At 40.9% G+C, this 23,003-nt stretch overlaps 2 protein-coding genes across 4 annotated transcripts in view; both read left to right on the top strand.

The window, feature by feature from the left end:
* Positions 1–23,003, top strand: part of LOC112052913 (locomotion-related protein Hikaru genki) — a 361,983-nt gene that overhangs the window by 13,950 nt on the left and 325,030 nt on the right. For 2 of the 3 annotated variants that reach the window (XR_008252309.1, XR_008252310.1), the window contains 5 exons: positions 981–1,151; positions 2,633–2,764; positions 4,523–4,666; positions 7,093–7,302; positions 8,256–10,199. Coding sequence is in view for 1 of the 3 variants with exons in the window: in XM_024092157.2 (XP_023947925.1) it covers positions 981–1,151; positions 2,633–2,764; positions 4,523–4,666; positions 7,093–7,302; positions 8,256–8,521 (923 nt within the window). In the remaining 2 variants the exon portion in view is untranslated. Of the gene's footprint in view, positions 1–980; positions 1,152–2,632; positions 2,765–4,522; positions 4,667–7,092; positions 7,303–8,255; positions 14,318–23,003 lie in introns of those variants that run through there. The other variant, XM_024092157.2, reaches the window with a different exon arrangement.
* LOC112052906 (titin homolog) lies at positions 17,445–22,993 on the top strand. Its single transcript, XM_052890804.1, has 3 exons — positions 17,445–17,554; positions 17,618–19,078; positions 21,363–22,993. Exons 1-3 carry the CDS (start codon positions 17,488–17,490, stop codon positions 22,991–22,993), a joined length of 3,159 nt encoding a protein of 1,052 aa, XP_052746764.1. The 5' UTR covers positions 17,445–17,487.

The following is a 23,003-nucleotide window of genomic DNA, read 5'->3' on the forward strand; positions in this document are numbered from 1 at the left end:
CCATCTTACCAACTACACAGGTACGCCATCTTACCAACTACACAGGTACGCCATCTTATCAACTACCCGTACGTTATCTTATCAACTACACAGGTACGCCATCTTATCAACTACCCGTACGTTATCTTATCAACTACACAGGTACGCCATCTTATCAACTACACGTACGCCATCTTATCAACTACACAGGTACGTCATCTTACCAACTGCACAGGTACGCCATCTTACCAACTGCACAGGTACGCCATCTTACCAACTGCACAGGTACGCCATCTTACCAACTGCACGTACGCCATCTTACCAACTACACAGGTACGCCATCTTACCAACTACACAGGTACGCCATCTTATCAACTACACAGGTACGCCATCTTTTCAACTACACAGGTACGCCATCTTATCAACTACACGTACGCCATCTTACCAAATACACGTACGCCATCTTACCAACTACACAGGTACGCCATCTTACCAACTACACAGGTACGCCATCTTATCAACTACACAGGTACGCCATCTTATCAACTACACAGGTACGCCATCTTATCAACTACACAGGTACGCCATCTTATCAACTACACAGGTACGCCATCTTATCAACAACACAGGATACGATACACATACGAACGAGTCTGTACTAATATTTAATGTAAGTCTAGTAAAACAATAGCAAGTTATTTTCATCATTAATGTATTGTCAACTGAATTATACAAGTATTCGAGCTTCCAGCCAAAAGACCTAAGTTTCTTATTGATTGATAAAACAGAGTCATAATGGTTCCGTTTTACCCTTTGGGTACGGAATCCAAATAAAAAAATCCAAAAGTGGCGTGCACTTCATAGATGCATAAACGCAGTGCCTACCCTGAGGATTCATTACGTATCTGTATTGGAGGAGGAATTTTCATTTTTTTTTTACAATTTGTACTTATAGTGCATACACTAGTTAAAAAACCTTGTGCCGCGCCACTGTGTCGCAGGTGGAGCTCCGCCCACGATCCAGTTCACGGTCGCGGCCGGGTCGGCGGTGGTGGACGCCAGGGGCGAACTGCTGATCTACCCCGGCAGTACGGTGTGGCTGGACTGCCTCTGGCCCCGCGGCGGCGACGCGCCCGAGTGGACCTGGAGCAACCCCGCCAAGAACACCGTCAGTGAGTATGGTTACAACTGATTCTATGCTGAGGGTACTTGACACATATCAGGCATGTCCCAAAGTGGGCGTTTATTATTTGTAACTAGCGGACGGTCCGCGTGGAATTCAGTTTTTCGAAAATACCGCGGGAACCCTGGATTTTTTCGGGATGAAAAGTAACCTATGTGTTAATCGAGAGTAAAATCTATTTCTATTCCAAATTTCAGCCAAATCGCTTCAGTAGCCGAAGCGTAAAGGAGGAACAAATATATTTACACACACACAAACTTTCGCCTTTATAATGTTAGTGTGAAGTGTGATTTATAAGCAGGTCATATTTGATATGACATACAAATTGCTGTTTAGAAAATAATTTTCAGAATTTTTGGAACTCGGATTAATTAGATACATATTTTTTTTTGTTTTACTCCAATTCTAAAAATTAAACATAGACAGTTTAAAACAGCTAATAAAAACACCTGGAATTGAATTCATATCCGGTGTAAGCCGTCAATGCTATGTAATATTGTCAAATGTCTATAAGAGACAATTTAAAAATAAACATTAAATCGTAGAGAAGCATAAAAAAAAAAAAATCTTAAATTGCTTTGAAAACGCCATAAACGAGCGCTACTACGTATAGATCACTGACAATCTGTCAGGGAAAGGATTACAAGAATGTTGCCATGATAAAAATTATTAGTAATGTTGTCGGCTAATGAAAAAAATACATTTTATTTAATTAACGCAAAAAAACCGGGTACCAAATTATTTTTATTGTATAAGTGGCAAGAGCCCTTTTTATTATAGAGATTTTTTTAACGTGGGGAAATCCACATGGATACCTTCTCGCCACGGGGAGGCAAGAAGGTTATGTCGGACTTCAACCGAATAAAACCCCACGGTGTTCCGACTCGCCGATTAATGACTAAGCCACGGGAACATTTCATAAACTACCGCAACTCAGCCAGCAGCAGCGGTACTCGTAATCCTGTTGTGTTATTAATATCGCTTCGGGAACACTAAAAACATCCACAACTCGAGGATTTATATCCAGTGGGCGACAGATTCCCCGTATCTGTCACCCGGACGTCCTCGTCAAGGAGGCAAATGGCGGTCGTGAGCGAGCCGCCTTCGTCCTGCTACGGCGGATAGGATGACACTCCAAGTCAACCTCTCTTAACCTTTCCGCCGCCTCCTTTTGTGACATTACAATTTCACAGATTGAGGCTACAGCTTCCCATGATTTGTCATTATTTGTCATGGTTTTTATGACGCCTGACAGAGATAAGTCTTGACCGATTACAGCCACGAGTGCCTCGCGTGGCTCTGCCCAATCGTGACATTTAGCCAGAGTATGCTGTGCGGTATCAGAGGCACAGCCACGCTCATGGCACTCCTCGGATGCCGAAATAGCCTACCGCAACTCCTTTGGCATGAAAGCCCGTGATTACCAAATTGACTTACCTTTTTTCCACATGGACATTTGACTTGTCGCAGACTGGTCCGGGCGCGAGGGCGAGGGCGACCACTTCCGCGTGACGCTGACGCGCGCGACGCCGCGCCACGGCGGCAGCTACACGTGCACCGCGCCCGGCGGCAGCACCAACACGGCCTTCGTTAAAGTTGTTAGTGAGTCATTAACCGCGACGCACCCGTCTCTTCACACTCTCTCATTCTACTCATTCTATTAAACCCTAGGGCGACCAAGCCTGTTTTTTTTTTTTAATATATTCTTTACAAGTTAGCGTAAGTGTAAGTGATGATGCAGTCTAAGATGGAAATGGGCTAACTTGTTAGGAGTAGGATGAAAATCCACACTCTTTTCGGTTTCTACACGACATCATACCGGAACGCTAAATCGCTTGGCGGTACGTCTTTGCTGGTAGGGTGGTAGCCTCCCACCAGCCAGACCTGGACCAATTAAGAAAATCTCAATCTGCCCAGCCAGGGATCGAACCCAGGACCTCCGTTTTGTAAATCCACCGCGCATACCACTGCGCCACGGAGGCCATCAAAGCTATATATAAAGCTATATATTTTTTCGGATTTTTCAAAGGGGATGGTCCAAAATTGTATAGAGCCCAGGATCAGTCATTGTACCCTGGCGGAAATAAAAGAAAATAATTTTGTTAAATATTTTCTATTATACAAATCTACGAATTCACTTTAATTCTTTCGAAATAATATTCATTATCTCCCAAGAATTGCAACATTAATACGAGTAACAATGGCGGATTGATGACGTTTTCAACGTAATAGTCGTTTTGACGTTTGCTGTCAAATGTCATGTCATAGTTGCTTTATGGGCGCCATCTTGATATGAGTCAAAAACTTGGGTTTTAATTTTATTTATTTCATTTTGTTTAGTTACATTTATTCACATGTTTATATTTTAACAGATACCCTGTATTTTTTAAACTTTAATGATACGAGTGGACCTGAAATGGATCATCACCTTTTCTATCTTGAATCGGTTTTTTCAATGCTCTAGCTGCTGTAATTGTGATTTTAAAGATTTGATTTTTGTTAAATACTACGAAATATATTACCAACGTACTATAATACTATTTGTAAAAATAATGTTTTTTTTGTTTTGTAGAAGAAGCTCTGAGTGCAATTATTATTTTTCTTTCGACAAGATGACACTATTTAAAAAAAATTGTCCTGTAAAAAAAGTGTATGGGACTGAAGTGTACCATCATTTTAAAAACTTGTACACTTTGTATCTCCCTTTTGTGTACTTACAAAATGGCTGGTAAAAATGTATGGGAGGGTCTAAAATTTCAATACAAGAAAAAAAATTTGATATGGGCACATTTCAACTAATTAATTATGATGATGATGATGATGATGATGATGATGATGATGATGATGATGATGATGATGATGATAATGATGATGGTGTAAGAATTTGATCGCGAGTAAAACCACAGTTCATAGTGAGCTGACGAAATGATTAATATTAATTATAACATATTTACTTAGTTTGTCAATATGAACTTAAAAATTAACTTTCGCATACAAAATTAGCAATATCGAATACTTAGATTTATTTTGTTTTACCATTAGGAATTTATTTTCCGTACCTATTTTGATTTTGAACACCTGACACGTATTACAAAAAAAAACTCAAATTGATAAACTAGTTATGTAATTTAAGCGTTCGTAAGTAATTAATTATTATTATTTACTAGCGGACCCGGTCAAGCAAGCGGGCACACTGTATATAAGCGGCCAAAGATTATGTTTGTCGCAGAATTACGAGATTATTTTCACAAATAAAAATGTGATTAGAGTTCCTAGGCATCTAAACTGCCTATATGCAAAAATCTTCTTAGTTTTGTACAGCAGGCGAGTAGCCTATTAGATGTAGTTTGTCCGTTGCAGATATAGTATGCCCTCCGCGCGTCTCAGCCTCCCCGCACCTCCGCACACACGCGCAGGGCACGAGGCTTGGGAGCGCCATTCAATATTCATGCAAAGAAGGGTACCATCTCAAAGGATCGGCCATTGCTAATTGTATGGGAGACGGTGAGTTGGGCAAAACCTCAGACCAATTATTGTATAGGACCTGCCTCGCTAGACGTTACTTTTCTGTCAAAGTATATGATCAACTATCTAATGCGATTATAAAAACTGTCTCTATAGAATCGATGTTAAATAGTTGTAATCGTGTTCGTCGGTTAAATAGCTCCGTAAAAATACCTTTTTGTGTAATTGAATTGTGTAAAAAACGGACAAAAACTTCTAGTTTAGTATAAGATATATATATCAAATCTACGCTAGTTTTCCTCAGAAAATGACAGACAATTTTGTTCGTGACTATGAGTGCGATACAGGTCCTTCTATAATTGGTCTAAGGGTAAAATACACCACAACACTAGTGCTCTAAGATCCCGTATTTATTTATTTATTATCATTCAAGCAATACCAAATATTTTACATTATATAATACTAGCGGACCCGGTCAAGCTTCGCTTTGACTTATGTGCACTTCCCTATCCCCACCCTATACTACCCTACTCCTACCCCTTACCCTACATTGTTTTCGTAAATGTTAATTATTTGTCACAAATTACAGGATGGACAACAAATGTTTGACAGGTACTAAACAAAGTAACATAATATATTGAAAATTATTTACCTTTCATAATTATTTATTCGTCGAATTTTCATTGTTTTTAAGATGTATTCTGCTATTCTTGGCAAAACAAATCCAACAAATCATAATAAAAAAAATTCAACCGACTTCCAACTCAAAAATTAACCTAAACTAAAAAGCAAAAAATAACATCTTACCTATGTGCTACCTTCTGATCAGTTTGAAGGTGGTGCCAAGCCAGTGATGTTTTAATTCAAGCCGTTTAAATTACACAATTTCTGTGGTTCTTTCAGAAACGGCTTTAATTAAAACATGACACTGGATTGGCACCGCCTTCAAACTGATCAGAAGGTAGCACATAGGTAAGATGTTATTTTTTGCTTTTTAGTTTAGGTTAATTTTTGAGTTGGAAGTCGGTTGAATTTTTTTTATTAAAATTTTTATTTTTTAATTTTTAGTGTTAGCACACCTACTGAGTGTGAACTGACTGTCCTCCGTATTGATCACCAGACCCCCTATGCAGTCACAATACATATGGGTGGAAAGTTCTCATCAATATGAAATTTATCATGTCCAAACACTAGGTAGCTACTGTGAACCATCGAGGAGTTCCCTTAACTCTCCTTCATCTTCATCACCAGACCTCTAATATAATCGCAACCTATCCTGGTGGAAAGTTCTCATCAATACAAAATTATCAAGTCAAAACACAAGGTAGCTACTGTGAACCGTCGAGGAGTTCTCTTCACTGTCCTTCGTCTTAATCATCAGACCCTTAATACAGTCACAACCCATCTAGGTGGAAAGTTCTCATCAATACAAATAAATTAAGCCCAAACAAAAGGTACCTGCTGTAAATCGTTTACGAGTTCCATCGTCTGTGTATCGGCTCCATCATCAGACCAACTCCAGACCTTCATAAAATTGTAGTGGTTTAAAATACCTTATGGAAACACTAACAAACGCACTAGCCGTCTCTACGATTTTCGAAAGTTCCCCTCAATTTCTCCAGGATGCCATCACCAGATCCTGACATGAAAAAAATGGGACCACCCTGGAATGAAACCCTTCAAAACAAAAAAAAAAAAATTCAAAATCGGTCCACAAATGACGGAATTATCGCTGGACATACATAAAAAAAAAACATACATACAACTGAACGTAGAACCTCCTCCTTTTTGGAAGTCGGTTAAAAAACGAAACGAATGAAAATCGGTATAGTAAATCTTGAGTTATAAGCCAGGAACGGAAGGTTACCTTAAAGAGACAGTTCATAACGAGCTCACTATAGCCGCCATGCCATGGGAACTTAGAAGAACGTGAAATCTTTATGAAGCAGCGCCATCTACATCCTGGATTTAAGATTCCAGGATAGTAAATTCAATTACATATGGTGTGTATGTATGTATTATAATGTTTTTAGAGATTTAAACCGTGTATGAAAAAAACAAAAAAAAAAAAAAAACAATTATTTATCCTTTTAATTTTGACGCGCAATAGGAAGAATGTGTTTGTATTTTTAAAGCAAAGGGATTATTAAAGAAAAACAGTAACCGTACATTAAGTTCAGTTCGAGCCCGGACAATGAAAAACTTTTTGTCTTTTTTTTTGTTTTTCTCAATTGGTTTCTTCAACTATTACAAAATCAAAAATCTCATTTACAAAAAATATGCATTATTATTTTTATTACATAATGGATACTATACTAAAAATACCGTAGCTAGTCACTAGATGGCGCTATCACAAGAGTTCCGAAAAAAGTTAGAGTAGTCTATCTATTTCCAATAATACATTGTAATCTTTGATAGCCGCTACCGCATTAATGTGTGTGTAATCGTGATAGTTAATTCCCCAGGTCAGTGGTCCACCGCGGCCCCCACTTGTGAGGCAATTGTGTGCCCTGAGCTGCGCGCCGCGGGCAGCTTTACCCACCTGTCCGACTACAATAAGTCGGTCGGTGGGCGAGCTGTCATTGCGTGCGCCTGGGGTTATCGGCTGGTTGGGGCGCCCGGACTCGAGTGCGAGCCCGACGGACGCTGGTCCGACGCAGTCCCCACGTGTGTGCGTGAGTATACCCTTTTTTTCTTTTTTTTTTTTTGGAATTTTCGTGGAATTCAGTTTTTTAGCCTATGTGTTAATCCAGAGTAAAATTTACTTCCATTCTAAATTTCAGCCAAATAGCTACAGTAGCCGCAGCGTAAAAGAGGAACAAACATACTTACACACTTACACACAGACTTTCGCCTTTATAATATTAGTGTGACGAGTTAGCCCTTGACTACAATCTCATCTGTGTGCCTAATGGCAGTTTGATACTGTGGTTACCTGGTATATACAGGTGTAGTTCATCTGTCGGGCTCGAGTAATGAGAACCTTCTTCTGCTTTTTGTCGGTTGAAAATCACTTGTCACCGTGATCATAATCTGACGTACCAAAAGAGCTTTTGGACTAAGGGTCGCCGCACACGGGTCACATGCGACAGCCACAAACGCCGCTACAAGAAGCACTAAGGGTCACAAAAGTAGCTGAAGCGCGTGATAACCACTTGCGTCTGCTGCTTTTTAACCCATAAAGTAGCATAATCGCGCGAGTGGCGTGTTGCGGCGTTTTGTATCGACGTTTAGTGGCCTGTGCGGGCCACAAGAAGCGAGCGGCGACGGTTGTAGCGCGTGGCGTGGCCACCGGCGTCAACCGTGTGCGGCGAGTCCATATAAAATGTATGAAAACTACAGGAAATTTGCCGGTAGCCGATGTTATTTGTGGTCAACAATAAACGTTATTTAGAAACAAATAATACAGATAAACGACACGCACTCCTTTTTTCACGCACTTTTATTAAATTGAACGTCTTGAATTAAAGACAACACTTTGCATGTGTGCGCTGTAGCTTATTATTCGGATAACTTTTTGCGGTGATTTTGTAGGGACGTAACCGATCTATAGTAATAAAATTATCATTGCCGGTAGCGGCGTTTTGTGCTTATGGCCGGTGGCTGAGTTTGTGTTTGTTGGTTGCAGCGATATACTGTCCTGAACCGCCAAACGTCCCGGAACTGGGTCGGCTTACGAAGACTCATCCCCCCAGAGACGGTAAACACCCAGTGGGCCACCTACTCCTGTACTACTGCGAGGCAGGTTACCAACTCGTCGGTGAGAACTCCATCGTGTGCACCGAAAGTGGCTTCTGGAGCCACCCCCCGCCCTTCTGTATGCGCCCCTCAGAGGTCCGCAAATCTGACACCATCGTCGTGGATAATATTACTTTTGTTAATTTTAACGAATAAGTGAATGGGGTCAAACAGACCCCGCTCGGTTATACGATATTATTACATTCGTGTAAGTGAATAGAGATGATGACAAGGCTTATGAGACACTCGGGTAGTTATGGCAAATTTTTACATGTTATTATACTTACATGAAAAAGTAAGATTGTCTGGATGTTTGTAAAATAAGATTATAATATTGGAAATATTTTAACGTAATTAGATGAAAATGCATGTACCTACCTACATTGAATGTGACATTTCTCATTATATGAAGTGTAAACATAACAGAGATTATTATACAAATTTAACGATTTCTTCGATTCTTCTTTCTTCGATTTTTTCGTGCTATGTACATCGATCTTCTATTAAAAAGTGGATACGACTTCTTGGCACTTAATTCAAGTAGTCGCATTTGCAAATTCCACCTTTAACTCAATCCTTAAGGTTGAATTTGCTCTGAATTTGGGATTTTATTGAATATTGGACTATATTTATAGGCCTTTAGGTATGATTTTCTTTACCAATAATTCTAAAACTGTGAAATTTTGTACATGATTGTGCGTCCTTTTATTATAAGAGGTCAATGGCTATTTATTGTTATTAATATGAAGCGTTTTTTAGCGATCCAAGGTATCCTACTAAATTAACCTTTGTAATTCCTGTAGCTCTGAAAGTAATTATTCCAGATACCCATGTTACATGCTACATGTTACTTCTACAGAATTGCTTTAAACATACCCTTAATTTGTATACAATTTAAAAAACTGTCATCATCTCTATTGTTCGCGCGGCTCATTTATATTAGGTACAAGGTATAGGTCAATTAGAAATAATGTAATTTTTAGCCGCTAATTTGAATTCTTATGACAAACGTATTAAAATAATAAATACATTCTTATTTCTTATTAAATTTACAAATGTATGCTTTTAGAAATATTCTTTTTGCATTATATTTTATATAAATGTTATACTATAAATATAAATTCTATGTCCACTTCAATAGACACTAGTCTCTCTATCTATATATATACTATCTATATACAGGGTGCTCGGGAGTATTTCCCATAACTTCAAGGTGTTGACGAGTCCACTTATAGGAGCCAAATTGCGTAACTAAAATATTTTTAACTAAAAAATAAAAACTTTATATTTTTATACAAAGTAATTCAAATAATTCCTACTATCCATGTAACACACGCCTTTATCTATCCTTGCATTGTAAAATACGTAAAACTTGGCTACGTCATAAGGATGCGTATAAGGGACACAAATAAAGATCTATTTACAAAAGAAATATTTTTTACTCCAAAAATACAGGGTGATTCGGTCTTTAGTGCGGATATTTTTTTTCGTGGTTCTGTATCATTAATAGAATATAAATCTACAAACAGTTCGATACATTTTATGTATTTTTTTTTTTAATTTATGTCTCTAAAATAACAAAATAATGTACATATTATTACTAAACAAGATATATTCAGCTTAAAAGTGATCTGGTGACGTTCTTTAGGTATCAAACGAAAATAAAATAAACGCACAATAGGGTGACCCTAAAATTCTGTTCAAAAGTAAATAACTTTAGCTAACGATAATTTTGTTATTTTTGAGTTAAAAAAAAAAAGAAAAAATACGTGATCATTAAATTTTGTTTATGTACAAAATATAAAAATATCCGCACTAAAAAAATTTTCTTCCTGTATTCATTTTAGAGCAAATGTTCCTTAGACATTTTTAATTAATTTACCTTTAAGTTTTTAACCATAGAGTTATGGGAAATACTCCCGAGCACCCTGTATATATATTCGGACACACAGTTAGACTTTACATGTAGTAGTAACGCTTTAGATTATACCATCGATATATGAGATTTATGAGCCTCAATAACTCAGCGGTAAAATAGTCGGACTCATCACCGACTCATAAACTCTAACTTACAACCACCTAATAAAGTTAAAAATAGTAGGTTAATATGATATTCATAGATATTTTTTCGGCTTTGGAGCAATGTATTTGATTGGGAATGAAATTCTGAAAAAAAACTCCATATTACGTCACTCGATTTAAAGTCAAAAGCGTCGACATCACATGGCTTTAATTGATTTAGCTTGCTTTCCATACAATGATACTCTATATATACCGTTACACCCACTCTCTATAACGACAATTAAGTAATAAAGAGTATCTTTTAAGTTGCCAAAATTAGTGAAAACTTTATTCCTAACCCGTAATAAACTCGACTGTCGGCATCATGCAAAAATCAACTTTCCAAGAAACTCGTTCGTTTGTATACGAATTGCGATTATTGCACGTGTACACTGTTGTTGACCATGACTAATAAGTAGAAGTCATGGACTTAATAGGTTATCATATTCTTAGTTGCTCATAAACTTTCAAATAGTAAACATGTCTAGTAAAAGAAAATCACTGTGTATTGACAAAATCATTTTTATAATTTCCATATAACGACAACTCTCTATAACGCCATAAAATGTACAGTCAGTGTCGTTATATAGAGTTTACACTGTATATTATATTTGCACGCTCAACATTGTTGACGCTCTTTTAAAAAAAAATGTCGTTGCGTCATTTTAAATAGTGGAAAGAAGACACAAATCGATTTGTGCCTCTATTACGTTGTGCCGTTTTCGAAGCGCTTAGCGAGTATCTATTACTATTATATCGATGGTTTGTACAAACAAACGCGTATGATATGTCATTTTACTACTACGTTTAGAGCCAAACTGAACTCCGGAATATATTGATCATACTGAAACGTACTCTTTGAAAGACATACAAACATTTAGTGGTCAATGCGCGTTGTTTTGGCGTCAATGACTTTTGTTTTCAAAGCTAAAAAGACTCTTAGAGACAATAATAATATAAAATAGGTCTTTAGTGCCACATTTACTGCTAGGTGCAATTGTCAATAGTTATTTGTTCAACGAGAGAGCAAACTTAGTCTTTGCATTGAGTGCCGAATTTGTGCCGAGTACATTTACGGGCGTCGCGCGTGATTCTAAGTTAAAATCCTGAGCCTTGTGAGGGATTCAAAGGCGCAAGATGCACAATACTCTGCTCTCGTGTGACACGTACAACTTTTCACCTTACTAGCGAAACAATACAAGCTATAATAATAATATATTTATCAATACATGTTTATTATTTTTTAAAAATTATAATTTTTATGTCAGCCACATATCTAAATAGTGACAATTTAATTACATGAAAAATAAATACAAGTACAACAACCTTCTTCGTGCATGGTGGCGTTAGTGTGGCATTAAAAAAAAAGCTAAAAAATATAATGTATTTTTGAACAGAGTGAATAAACATGACTTTTGCTCACTCGTTTTATGCAAACGCGGTATTTCTGAGCTAGAGAAATAAAAAGAAATAAATGATCTTTAAAGTAATTAATAATCCCAAAAAAACATCCCTAAACGCAGCCTTATGCTGCGCATTGTGCAAGCTGAAGAGACACTACTGATTGTCAGTGGCGGATTTTGGTTTTCCGGCTAAGCCCAGCGGCCTATACAACTTGCCCTCAAAAACATCACCGTATAAAAATATATGGAGATGATAATATGATGTATAAATAAAAATCTGCAGGCTTATTCACTATCTCTGATACGTACAGCTAGTTGACATACGTAATTGAGATTAAATGTCTGTCATCTGGTACTTACTGGTAGATATCACACAGTAAAGAAAAATGACATTTTGTCAATTGATTTGATGTTAGGTGCTTACGTATTATTTACAGTAGAAGTAACAGTTTTCATTGGATTTTCAATACAATTTTTTTCCATGTATATATGTTTCTCTTTTTTTCTGTAAGACTAAATTTATTGGGCCTAATTTGCCTGCTCGGCACACTGTTAAATCCGTCACTGCTTTATGTGTTTTAACTTTTATTTGTTGCGATGTCTTTAAATTGCAGTAAAATAAGAGCCTACATTTCCGTGAATAGTTTTGAAGGACGCCGGTCTACTGTACGAACGAGTTTCAATGTTATTAAAAATTACACACTTGACACCTGGCTACCAAAGTCAATGAAACAAATAGTACAAAAACAGTACAAATATCATTCGAGCCAGATGTCAAGTTAATCACGAGCTGTAGATAAGATGTTTACTAAATGTTAATGTTTAAGAAATTTATTTATTAACTAGCGGGGGCCCGCGTATACGCGTGAAAATCGATATACACTATCAACCCCTTCGCTATTTCTATTTATATTTTATATATAACTATTTCTGAAATTATTGCCAGTTTTCGAATTAACCCTGTATAATAAATAGTCCACTAATCATTTTACAACCCTTTAGGGATTATTTTTTTTATCCCCATTGCATTTCACTTTCTAAGTACAGTGAATGACTCAAGAGAGTCATGGAGAGTCAAAAAGACGTACCTACCTACTAGCGTAAGCATAAGTTGAAGAATGACAGACTTTCACTTAAAATATCAACCCCTGTAACCCCATAGGGGTGAAATTTATGAAATTCTTGTTTTATAACTAACCAATCGTTTATAGACCAATTTTCAAAAATATAACTTTAAATGCCAGATGTCTAATTTCAGAAAAAAACTAACTCCTTTCAACCCTTTAGTGGTTGATTTTATTTTCTTTATTGCATATCAAATTCTATGGATATTCAATTATATATTGCCGTGAATATAATTTGAAAAATGACAGATTTTCATTTAAAAAAAGAATCCATATTCATTAGGGGTGAAATTATTTAAATTCTTGTTTTTTATCTAACTAATCGTTTATAGACCAATTTTCAAAAATATAACCTTAAATGCCAGATGTCTAATTTCAGAAAAAAATCGAACTCCTTTCAACCGTTTAGGGGTAGCATTTTTTATCCCTGTTGCACTTCACATTTTATTGATAAATAATCAATGTGTCCATTACCGTGAACATAATTTGAGAAATTACGAACTTTCATAAAATAAAGTCCTACCCTTAATTTACCCCGGAGGGGTGAAATTTTCTTTTTTATGTTAAATAGACCATTTCAAGACCATTTTTTACAAATATGACTTGAAAAATGGCTGATTTTTATTTTTTTTTACAAATTTCAACCCCTTTCAAAAAAGATTTGTGAAAAACAAAACTCCACACGTACGAAGTCGCGGGCGTCCGCTAGTTAGGTAAAAATGTTATTATATTAAATATTATGTACCTTTCAGACTATTACTTTTATAGTAGATATTTTAATATCAATGGATCTTATGATGAAATAAAATTATTATACACATTAAAATATTCTAAATTATATATACTAAACTTAATAAATTTTCGGGACCTTTAGATGCAAATCTTAACTACTTTAATTATAAAAATATTCTAAATTAGATTATATTATACTTTGTAAAATTGAAGTGGTTGAGATATGCATCTTGGGCTTTCTATTATAAAAATATTCTAAATTAGATTATATTATACTTGATATTTGAAGCGGTTGAGATATGTATCTTGGCCGTTCTATTATAAAAATATTCTAAATTAGATTATTATTGTACTTTGTAAAATTTAAGTGATTGAGATATGCGTCTTTGGCATTCTATTATAAAAACATTCTAAATTAGATTATTATTGTACTTTGTAAAATTTAAGTGATTGAGATATGCGTCTTAGGCATTCTATCATAAAAATATTCTAAATTAGATTATTATTGTACTTTGTAAAATTTAAGTGATTGAGATATGCGTCTTTGGCATTCTATCATAAAAATATTCTAAATTAGATTATTATATTAAACAGTCGTAAAAATCTGTGGAATATATGTATTTTGAAAAATATTGGTGTTTTTATTTTTGCCTTTCCTTAAGTATATGTTACCGTTAACTTTTTACTATTTTTATTATGCCCGCTGTAATATTTTTATAACTATGTTAAATTCCGTTCCGTGGCCGTGATAGCCCAGTGGATATGACCTCTGCCTCCAAATCCGTAGGGTGTGGGTTCGAATCCGGTTTGGGGCATGCACCTCCAACTTTTCAGTTGTGTGCATTTTAAGAAATTAAATTTCACGTGTTTCAAACGGTGAAGGAAAACATCCTGAGGACCTGCAGACCTGAGAATTTCCTTAATTCTCAACGTGTGTGAAGTCTGCCAATCCGCATTGGGCCAGCGTGGTGTACCATTGGCCTAACCCCTCTCATTCTGAGAGGAGACTCGGGCTCGAGCTGTCTTCGAACAGTGCGTGTTGCCAGTGATGACCTATGGTTATGAGACTAACTATGGGCCTCATAAGAAGGCTCAGAGTCACACAGCGGGCGATGGAACGAGTTATGCTAGGAGTATCTCTGCGTAAGCCCTTCACTTTTTCATCATTCTTCTAGGAGAAGAAGAAAAGGTTTCGATTTAAATGGCTTTTGTATTTAGCTATTAACATATCAGATGCCACTCGGACAAAAATGTCTAAGAACCAAAAATCCTTATCAAAATTAGATAATAGGTATGCCTTGTATTAATAAATCACCGGATTGTCACCTCCTTCAAAGTGATCATCATCATACCACTGCAGGACCTATGCCTTTTGACTTCCAAACATCACGATCCTGAGCCGCCTGCATCCAGCGAACTGCTCGCGAGCGACTCGCTTGATGTCGTCAGTCCACCTGGTGGGGGGTCGACCAACACTGTGCTTTCTAGTGCGGGGTCGCCATTTCAGCACCTTGGGACCAACGTCCATCGGCTGTTCCCCGAGCCCCGCTCATTGCAACTTCAGCTTCGCGACTTGTTGAGGTATGTCGGTGACTTTGATTCTGCGGATCCGCTAATTTCTGATTCGATTACGCAGAAATACTCCTAGCATAGCTCGTTCCATCGCCCGCTGTGTGACTCTGAGCCTTCTTATGAGGCCCATAGTTAGTCTCATAACCATAGGTCGTCACTGGCAACACGCACTGTTCGAAAACAGCTCGAGCTGGAGTCTCCTCTCAGAATGGCCCAATGCGGTTTGCAGACTTCACACACGCAGAGAATTAAGATAATTGTCTGGTATGCAGGATTCCTCACGATGTTTTCCTTCACCGTGATATTTAATCTCTTAAAATGCACACAACTGAAAAGTTAGAGGTGCATGCCCCGGACCGGATTCGAAACCACACCCTCCGGAATCGGAGGCAGAGGTCATATCCACTGGGCTATCACGGCTCTTTGGCATCAGTATCGATCTCTAATCATAGATATGTCCGCTGATAGTTATTTTGGATATATATTTCATGTACAGAATTGACCTCTGTACAGATTTATTATAAGTGTAGTGTGAATTGAATGATAAGTCGTCAATATCCCAGATCGTCGAACTGTGCGGCGGAGCGCCGGCTGGTCGGTGCGACGTGGCGAGCTATTCATAGCGCGGGGCGCGCCGGGACGAGGAGAGGTGGAAAGCATAGGGATGGCGGCTTCCCATAACATCGACTCCTCACGAAAAACTATCGATATTAGAATAACTACGTCTTTAATTCAAGAACTGTGTGCCTAGTGGGAGATTTCAATATTTTCACACTGTTACTATCAAGGTGACGTAAACGCAAATTTATATGGAATTGAAATAGTAGTGCCACTAGATGGCGCTGTTTCAATTCCTTAGAAATTCGCGTTTACGTTACGTGACAGTAACAGTATCGAACTCCTACTAAGCCCTCTGATAATACGTTTTAGAGTAAAACTGCGAGTGTAATAAGAGCTTTTGACAATTACCCAGTGGCTATAACCTCTGCCTTCAATAATGGCGTCGGTTAGAAACGATTTCGGGGCATGCACCTTTTCAGTTGTGTATATTTTAAGAAATTAAATATCACGTGTCTAAATGGTAAAGGAAAATCATCGTGAGGAAACCTGCATACCTGTCAATTTTCTTAAATCTCTTGTACGTGTGAAGTCTGCTAACCCTCTCATTCTAGGAGTCTTGTGCTCAACAGTGAGCCGAATATGGGTTGTTAATGATGATACAGTTCCGTGAGTTAATTTAGTACACAGTGAAAGTAAATATTTGGTTTGCACCACAGTGCTAAACCGTGTCACAGAATACACACATATTTAATATAAAATGTGCCGTGTATCCATTAGAACCTACATCGGGCTTGAGTTGTGTAATAGCTTGGCAAGTTCGTTCGTAACACTCCCGATGGTCCGCGCGAGCCGGGGGGCGTGTAGCGATGAATGAAAAACCCACGACTGATGCACATAACTTCCCCGTACGCGCGATTTCACTCCCGCGCAACCTTTCCCCCCCGTGCGTCGCCCGCATAACGTGGGAGTGTCACCAACGAACTTGTCAAGCTATAGGTCCCTATTCGAAGTACGATGCAAACTTTATGACGTTTTGGAACATCGTGCGTTGACCTTTGCAATACAAAATAAAAGGTGTCAGCGGTAACGTAGCGGGGCGGCGGCACCATCACCCCGCGCATCTGGACCTTATGTATGACCTGCGCGTCCGCTCGCCACCCGCTGCTAATAGATTAGATAACCGAGACGTCACTAATGCCTAATTCAGGCTACTTTAGCATTTTAGTCGAGTAGCATACTAAACTACTCGCTACTGCCCAAAAATTATTCGTACTCGGCTACTAAATTAGTCCGAACTAGGCATAAGTTTGCATCCGACTATCTACCCCGCTGTAACCCCGCTGAGATTTTTGTAATATCAGAAGCTCGTTAAGTTATTGTTACTTTTCAAAATATTTGTAAAGATAAGAAAGAAAAGTTAAGAATAGGTGAGGGTAGTTTACCATACCGTACGATAGGAGAGTTGGGTTTGAGGGAATAGTTGTTGAATAAGTTCATTTACAACAGAGATAGGCAGTGGAGAAGTGGTTTTTGTTAAAACTTTGCGAGTATTAAACAGAAACCTACTCAACAGACTGGGAATGTTTCCAATCGATATGGCACGTGCGCGCAGCCCTAGCGCGTCGCGCGCCCGGGCAGTGCGCACAGTGGCGCGCGCGCCGCCGCCGCCATGGGCAACCAGACCTCGGCCGCCTCCGCCCACCGCGCCAGGAAGAATGTGCACTGGAAGACTGCAGGTAGGTACGGTCAGCGCGCCCGGCGGCTGCGGCGTCGCGTGCTGACCCGCGCTCTGTCCGCAGGTCGGCCGGCGGCGCCGGGCAAGCCCGACGTCTCGCCCGAGGAGGAGGAGGACGCGGTGACGCTGCGCTGGGCGCCGCCGCCGCACGACGGGGGCGCGGCGCTGCTCGGCTACCGCGTGGAGTGCAACCGCCTGGGCGCGGCCGAGTGGCTGTGCACGGCGCCGCCCGTGGTGCGCGCGCCCGAGCTGCTGCTCACGGGGCTCGGCGCGCCCGACCGCTACCGCTTCCGCGTCGCCGCGCTCAACGCCGTCGGCCGCTCCGCCTACAGCGAGCCGTCCGACGCGCCGCCGCCCGGCGCCGCGCGCGCGCCCGCCTTCTCCCGCCGCCTGGCGGACGTCACGGCGCTGGAGGGCGACGCCGCCGAGTTCCGCGTGGAGTTCGGCGGCGCGCCGCCCCCCGCCGTCGCCTGGTTCAAGGACGACTGCGAGATCTTCAGCAGCCGCCGCACCGCCATCTCCGCGGGCGACGGCGCCAGCGCGCTCGTGTTCCACCAGACGCTGCCGGGCGACGAGGGCGAGGTCAAGTGCACGCTCACCAACCGCGCCGGCCACGCCGCCACGCGCGCGCGCCTGCGGCTCGAGGCGCCGCCGCGCCTGCGCTACCCGCGCCGCTACGAGGACGGCCTGCTGTTCGAGGTCGGCGAGACCATCGCGCTGAAGGCGACGGTGGTGGGCAGCCCCGCGCCCGCCGTGGAGTGGCGGCACGACGGGCGGCCCGTGGTGGCCGACGCGCGCGTGCGCCTGCTGGCGGCGCCGGGCCGCGCGGCGTTGCGCGTGGCGGCGGCGCGGCGCGGCGACCGCGGCGAGTACACGGTGACGGCGCGCAACGCCATCGGCGAGGACTCGGCCGCCTTCCTGGTGACGGTGACGGCGCCGCCCGAGCCGCCGCGCGGCGTGGCCGTGGCGCGCCAGGCGGGCCGCGCCGTCACGCTGGCGTGGCTGCCGCCCGCGGACGACGGCGGCTGTCGCATCGGCAACTACGTGGTGGAGTACTACCGCAGCGGCTGGAATGTGTGGCTCAAGGCGACGGCGAGCCGCACGACGAGCGCCACGCTGGCCGACCTCATCGCGGGCAGCGAGTACCGCTTCCGCGTGAAGGCGGAGAGTCCGTACGGCATGAGCGCGCCCAGCGCCGCGTCGGCCGCCGTGCGCGTGCCGGGCGCGCCGGTGGACGCCGACCTGCTGGCGGCCGAGGCGCGCATCATCAGCGAGTCGCTGGCGCGTCGCGAGGGCGAGGCGCCGCCCGTGTCGCCGGCTCCGCGCCGCAAGCGCGCCTCGGCCGTCTCGCCGGCGCCCGCGTCGCCTGCGCCCGCCGAGCCCGCCGCGCCCACCGCGCCCGCTGCTCCTCCACCGCCCAAGCAGAGGCGCAGCTCGGTGCCCGGCGAAGCCACCAGCAACGAGTTCATGTTGCTCTTGTATCCAGACTCCGCCAAATCCACAACAACCAAATCAGACAAATCCGGTGAGTGTACCCCTTACTTAATTCCCGTTTATGTAGGTACCCAATACTTACCTATACGAGTATATCTATATATACCTACCTATTTCTTATGCATTCTGAACTGAATTATTTCGTTTCTTCGTTTTCCTTAGAACAATCATGTTTATTTTGCTTTTGCTGCGCTATTGAATCATATATCTAAGAACTTTTTGAATATCCTGCTTGCATATAAAACAATCCAGGTTTTTAAACCGGATCAAATCACGACGACGTCAATGATGAGCGAATGCGATTGTTACCATTGTAGCATTGGGCAATGCGACTATTTAAATATTCTACTTATGTATGTTTTTGGCTGGTGGGAGGCTTCGCACTTGGCTACTTACCACCATACCGGAAAAGGCGTAAAGCCTAACGATTCAGTGTTTCGGTACGAAGCCGTGAAGAAACCGAAAGGGGTTTGGATCCTCCTCATAACAAGTTAGCCCGCTTCCATCTTAGATTGCATCATCACTTACCGTCAGGTGAGATTGTAGTCAAGGGCTAACTTGTAAAGAATAAATGTAGGTATATATGCATCGTAGTGATGGTTACAATCGGGATTGGGTTGCGATAGGTTTTGGCCATGGACACTATGAGCGTAGTTTACAAGCCTATACACGTCCGAATATCATAAGAAACTCAGCCCCTGTAGCCAAGTGGCACGCATAAGGTTTTTAACTTAGGGTATGCACTATAAGTAAAAATTGGAAAATTCCTTGTCCAACTATCTATTCTGTGGTCCAACATAGGTATGTATTGAGTCCTCAGGGTAGGCAGTGCTTGCATCTATGAAGTGCACGACACTGGTGGCACGTCGATTCTCTTTCTAGAAAAATGTATGGGAATGACATTTGCTATCTACAGGTCACGTGATCAAGATCTGTACAAGCTTGTAAGTCATATACTATATTTTATCTCATCTATACTTAGATGTTAAAGTGTGTATTGTCCTTTTATCTATACTATAATACCTAATGGCTCCGAAACTACATAACCGATTTGAAAAATTCTTTCACTGTTGGGAAGCTACACTTTCCCCGGGTGCTAAAGGCTAAATTTTACCCCAGTATTCCTACAGGAGCGAAAACTACGCAGGTGAAGGTGAAGGTGAACCACGTGGCGTCTGTTTTTAAAAATTAAATTATTAAATAGTACCTAATCGACGCAAAAAGCGTTATGATATCCTATCAAAACATAAATCTGAATATGGGGACCAAATTGGATATCACTGATGTGTTTTTATCGATTTTGCCAACAAAAGAAATTATAAGAATATCTAAGTGGGTGCCAAATTCTATAGATTGTAGAACTTAGAATACATAGCTCAAGATTTGTTTTGTTGGCAAAATTGATAACGACACACATGTTATTGAATTTGGCTCCCATTTTCACAATTATGTTTTATTAAGATAATAATTAATTCAAAGTTATCTCTTGTAACCTAGGCCGGTAGGCGTTTTTCGCTCTCATATGTATTTATGATTTTTTTATTTAATGAAGATTGCCCTTGACTGCCATGGTTAAGTGACGATACAGTCTATGATCGAATAATGGAAACGGACTAACTTGGAAAAGGTACCTACAAGTTTATTCGAAGTTAGTTCGAAGAGCCGATGGACGTTGGGGTCCCAAGGTGCTGGAATGCCGACCCCGCACTACAAGTGCGCAGTGTAGGTCGACCCCCACCAGGTGGACTGACGACATAAAGAGTCGCAGGGATTCGCTGGATGCAGGCTGCTCAGTATCGTGATGTTTGGATGTCCCTACAAAAGGTCTATGTCCTGCAGTGGACTTCCGTTGGCTGATATGATGATGATGATGATGATGATGATGATGATGATGATGATGATGATGATGATGATGATGATGAAGTTTATTCTACCGATACCTCTGACGGTCTCTACGCAGCATTGTACTGGAACGCAAAATTTCTTGGCGACACATCTTTGCCATTTGAGTGGGAACTAGTCACGGCCGAAGCCTACTAGATCAGACATAATTTCATATCCTCAATAGCTCTACGGTAAGACCGGTCGGACTCATCACCGAGGGTTGGTGGTTCGATTCCCGCCCCGTTGGTCTATTGTCGTACCCACTCCTAATACAGCCTTTCCCGACTAGTTGGAGGTGAATAAAAAAAAATTAAAGAAAATATAAAACTAAACTGGGAATTGAACCTAGGACTTCTCTGTTGCGAACCACAGCACTATCACACAATATGCAAATAGTTTCAAGTGTTTCAAAGAGTCATTTTATTTTTCAGAGAAAAGGAAGTCCTTTCAATTGGATTTAGAAGACGCGTTGTCTCCGCCTCCCATATCGCTGTCGGCGCCCGAGCTGAGCTCCAGGAGTGTCCTGCCCTTCAGAGCCCTCCGCAACGCCGTCTCGTCAACCGAACTCCTCCACGAGCGAGCGATGGCTCGTTTCTACAAAGCTGTAGCATTAAAAGAAGGACAAGAGGAACAAAAGAAAAAAGACGAATCCCCTCCCAAAAGCGAACCCAACCACATTCCGTACAAAGACGTCGAACTAAACCAAACATTCGACCAACAGACATTAACCACAGACACCAGTCCTAAAGTACAAACGCCAGAAATCCACTTTAAATCCGACTCTTTTGATGAAAATAAAACGAAAACCCAACGACAAAACTCTGACAATTCAGATAGATGGCAACAAATGTCATTCGATGAGGATTATACTGCCAGCACGGTCTCCACTGACGGTGACTATACTGACGAGGACGAAGGAGACAGTCTCACTGAAGAAGTTGGAAGAGAGAGTCAGCTAGCAGAGGAAGAGGAAACTTACCACCCGAGGAATAAAACTGCACTCCCGCAACAGATAAGTGATACCATAGAAGAAGAGGAGGAAAAAGAACCAGATAGAGAACCCGTGAAACCTTTACCTTTGTTAGAACCTAATTTCATACCGAAGCCGATTTTGAAGAAAAGAGTACCTCCAATTCCCGAAACTGCTGCTCCTTTAAGTATAGTAGAAAATAACAAAAAGCATGATTCTATCAAAAAACAAGAAAAACTTGAAGATAAACAGAAAAAAGAAGAGAAAAGAAGTACCTTATTTCAAAAAATTACTAAACAAAAACCATTTAATTTCCCAAAATTTAATAAAAAAGACACCGACAAAACCACGAAAACAACGACGCAATCTAAAGAAGACAAATCGACAAAGAAAACTGAAACGATAGATGATAAATACGGCGATGAAGGAAAAACAGTAATCGATTACTACGGAAACATCGTAAAAGAATATGGCACTACGAAGAGGTCTACTACACCTCTATATTTGAATACGGAAGACCTTAAACAAGTTGCCGAACAACAAATAAATAAAGTTACTGAAGCTGATAATAACGCAAAAGAAAAATCTCTGGCACCAGAGCAGCCAAAGAAAAAAATTGTTAAAAAAGTCACTGAAAATAAAGTTAATTCCATTAAAAAGAAAAGAATATCTACTTTAGAAAAACAAAAGACAACGAAACCCGAAGAAAAGGAAACAAAACCGGAAAAGAATGTTAATCAACATTTGTCTAACTCAACTGTACAACAGAATAGTGGCCAAGCTCCGGTCAGTAAAGTGGTGGACACGCGTGTCGTTCTGAAAACCAAGGAACGAGCGACTGTAGTCATACCCATAGATTACAAAGAATTAGAAGAAAGAGCCAAAGTGAATGTTCGCACTGCCATTGACTACACAGTGGACGTATGCTTGCTGCTGCTCGCCTTCTGGGTTTACTTCTTCAAGGACGAGAGATTGGCGATTCCGTTCTTGATACTCATCATTTATCGTCAGCTCCAAGAGACTATTTTCCAAAATCTACCTGACTGGATCCGCCGCAACACGCCCCAGTGGCTAAAAAAGAAGACTTCTTGATTAATTCCTA

The sequence above is a fragment of the Bicyclus anynana genome, chromosome Z, assembly GCF_947172395.1.
Source record: "Bicyclus anynana chromosome Z, ilBicAnyn1.1, whole genome shotgun sequence".
Taxonomy (NCBI): Eukaryota; Metazoa; Arthropoda; class Insecta; order Lepidoptera; family Nymphalidae; genus Bicyclus; species Bicyclus anynana.

Coding starts and splice junctions, on each gene's coding strand:
- LOC112052906 (XM_052890804.1), top strand. CDS start 17,488: ATGGGCAACCAGACCTCGGCCGCCTCCGCCCACCGCGCCAGGAAGAAT. Junction 17,555..17,617: donor TGTGCACTGGAAGACTGCAG/GTAGGTACGGTC, acceptor CTCTGTCCGCAG/GTCGGCCGGCGGCGCCGGGC. Junction 19,079..21,362: donor AACCAAATCAGACAAATCCG/GTGAGTGTACCC, acceptor TTTATTTTTCAG/AGAAAAGGAAGTCCTTTCAA.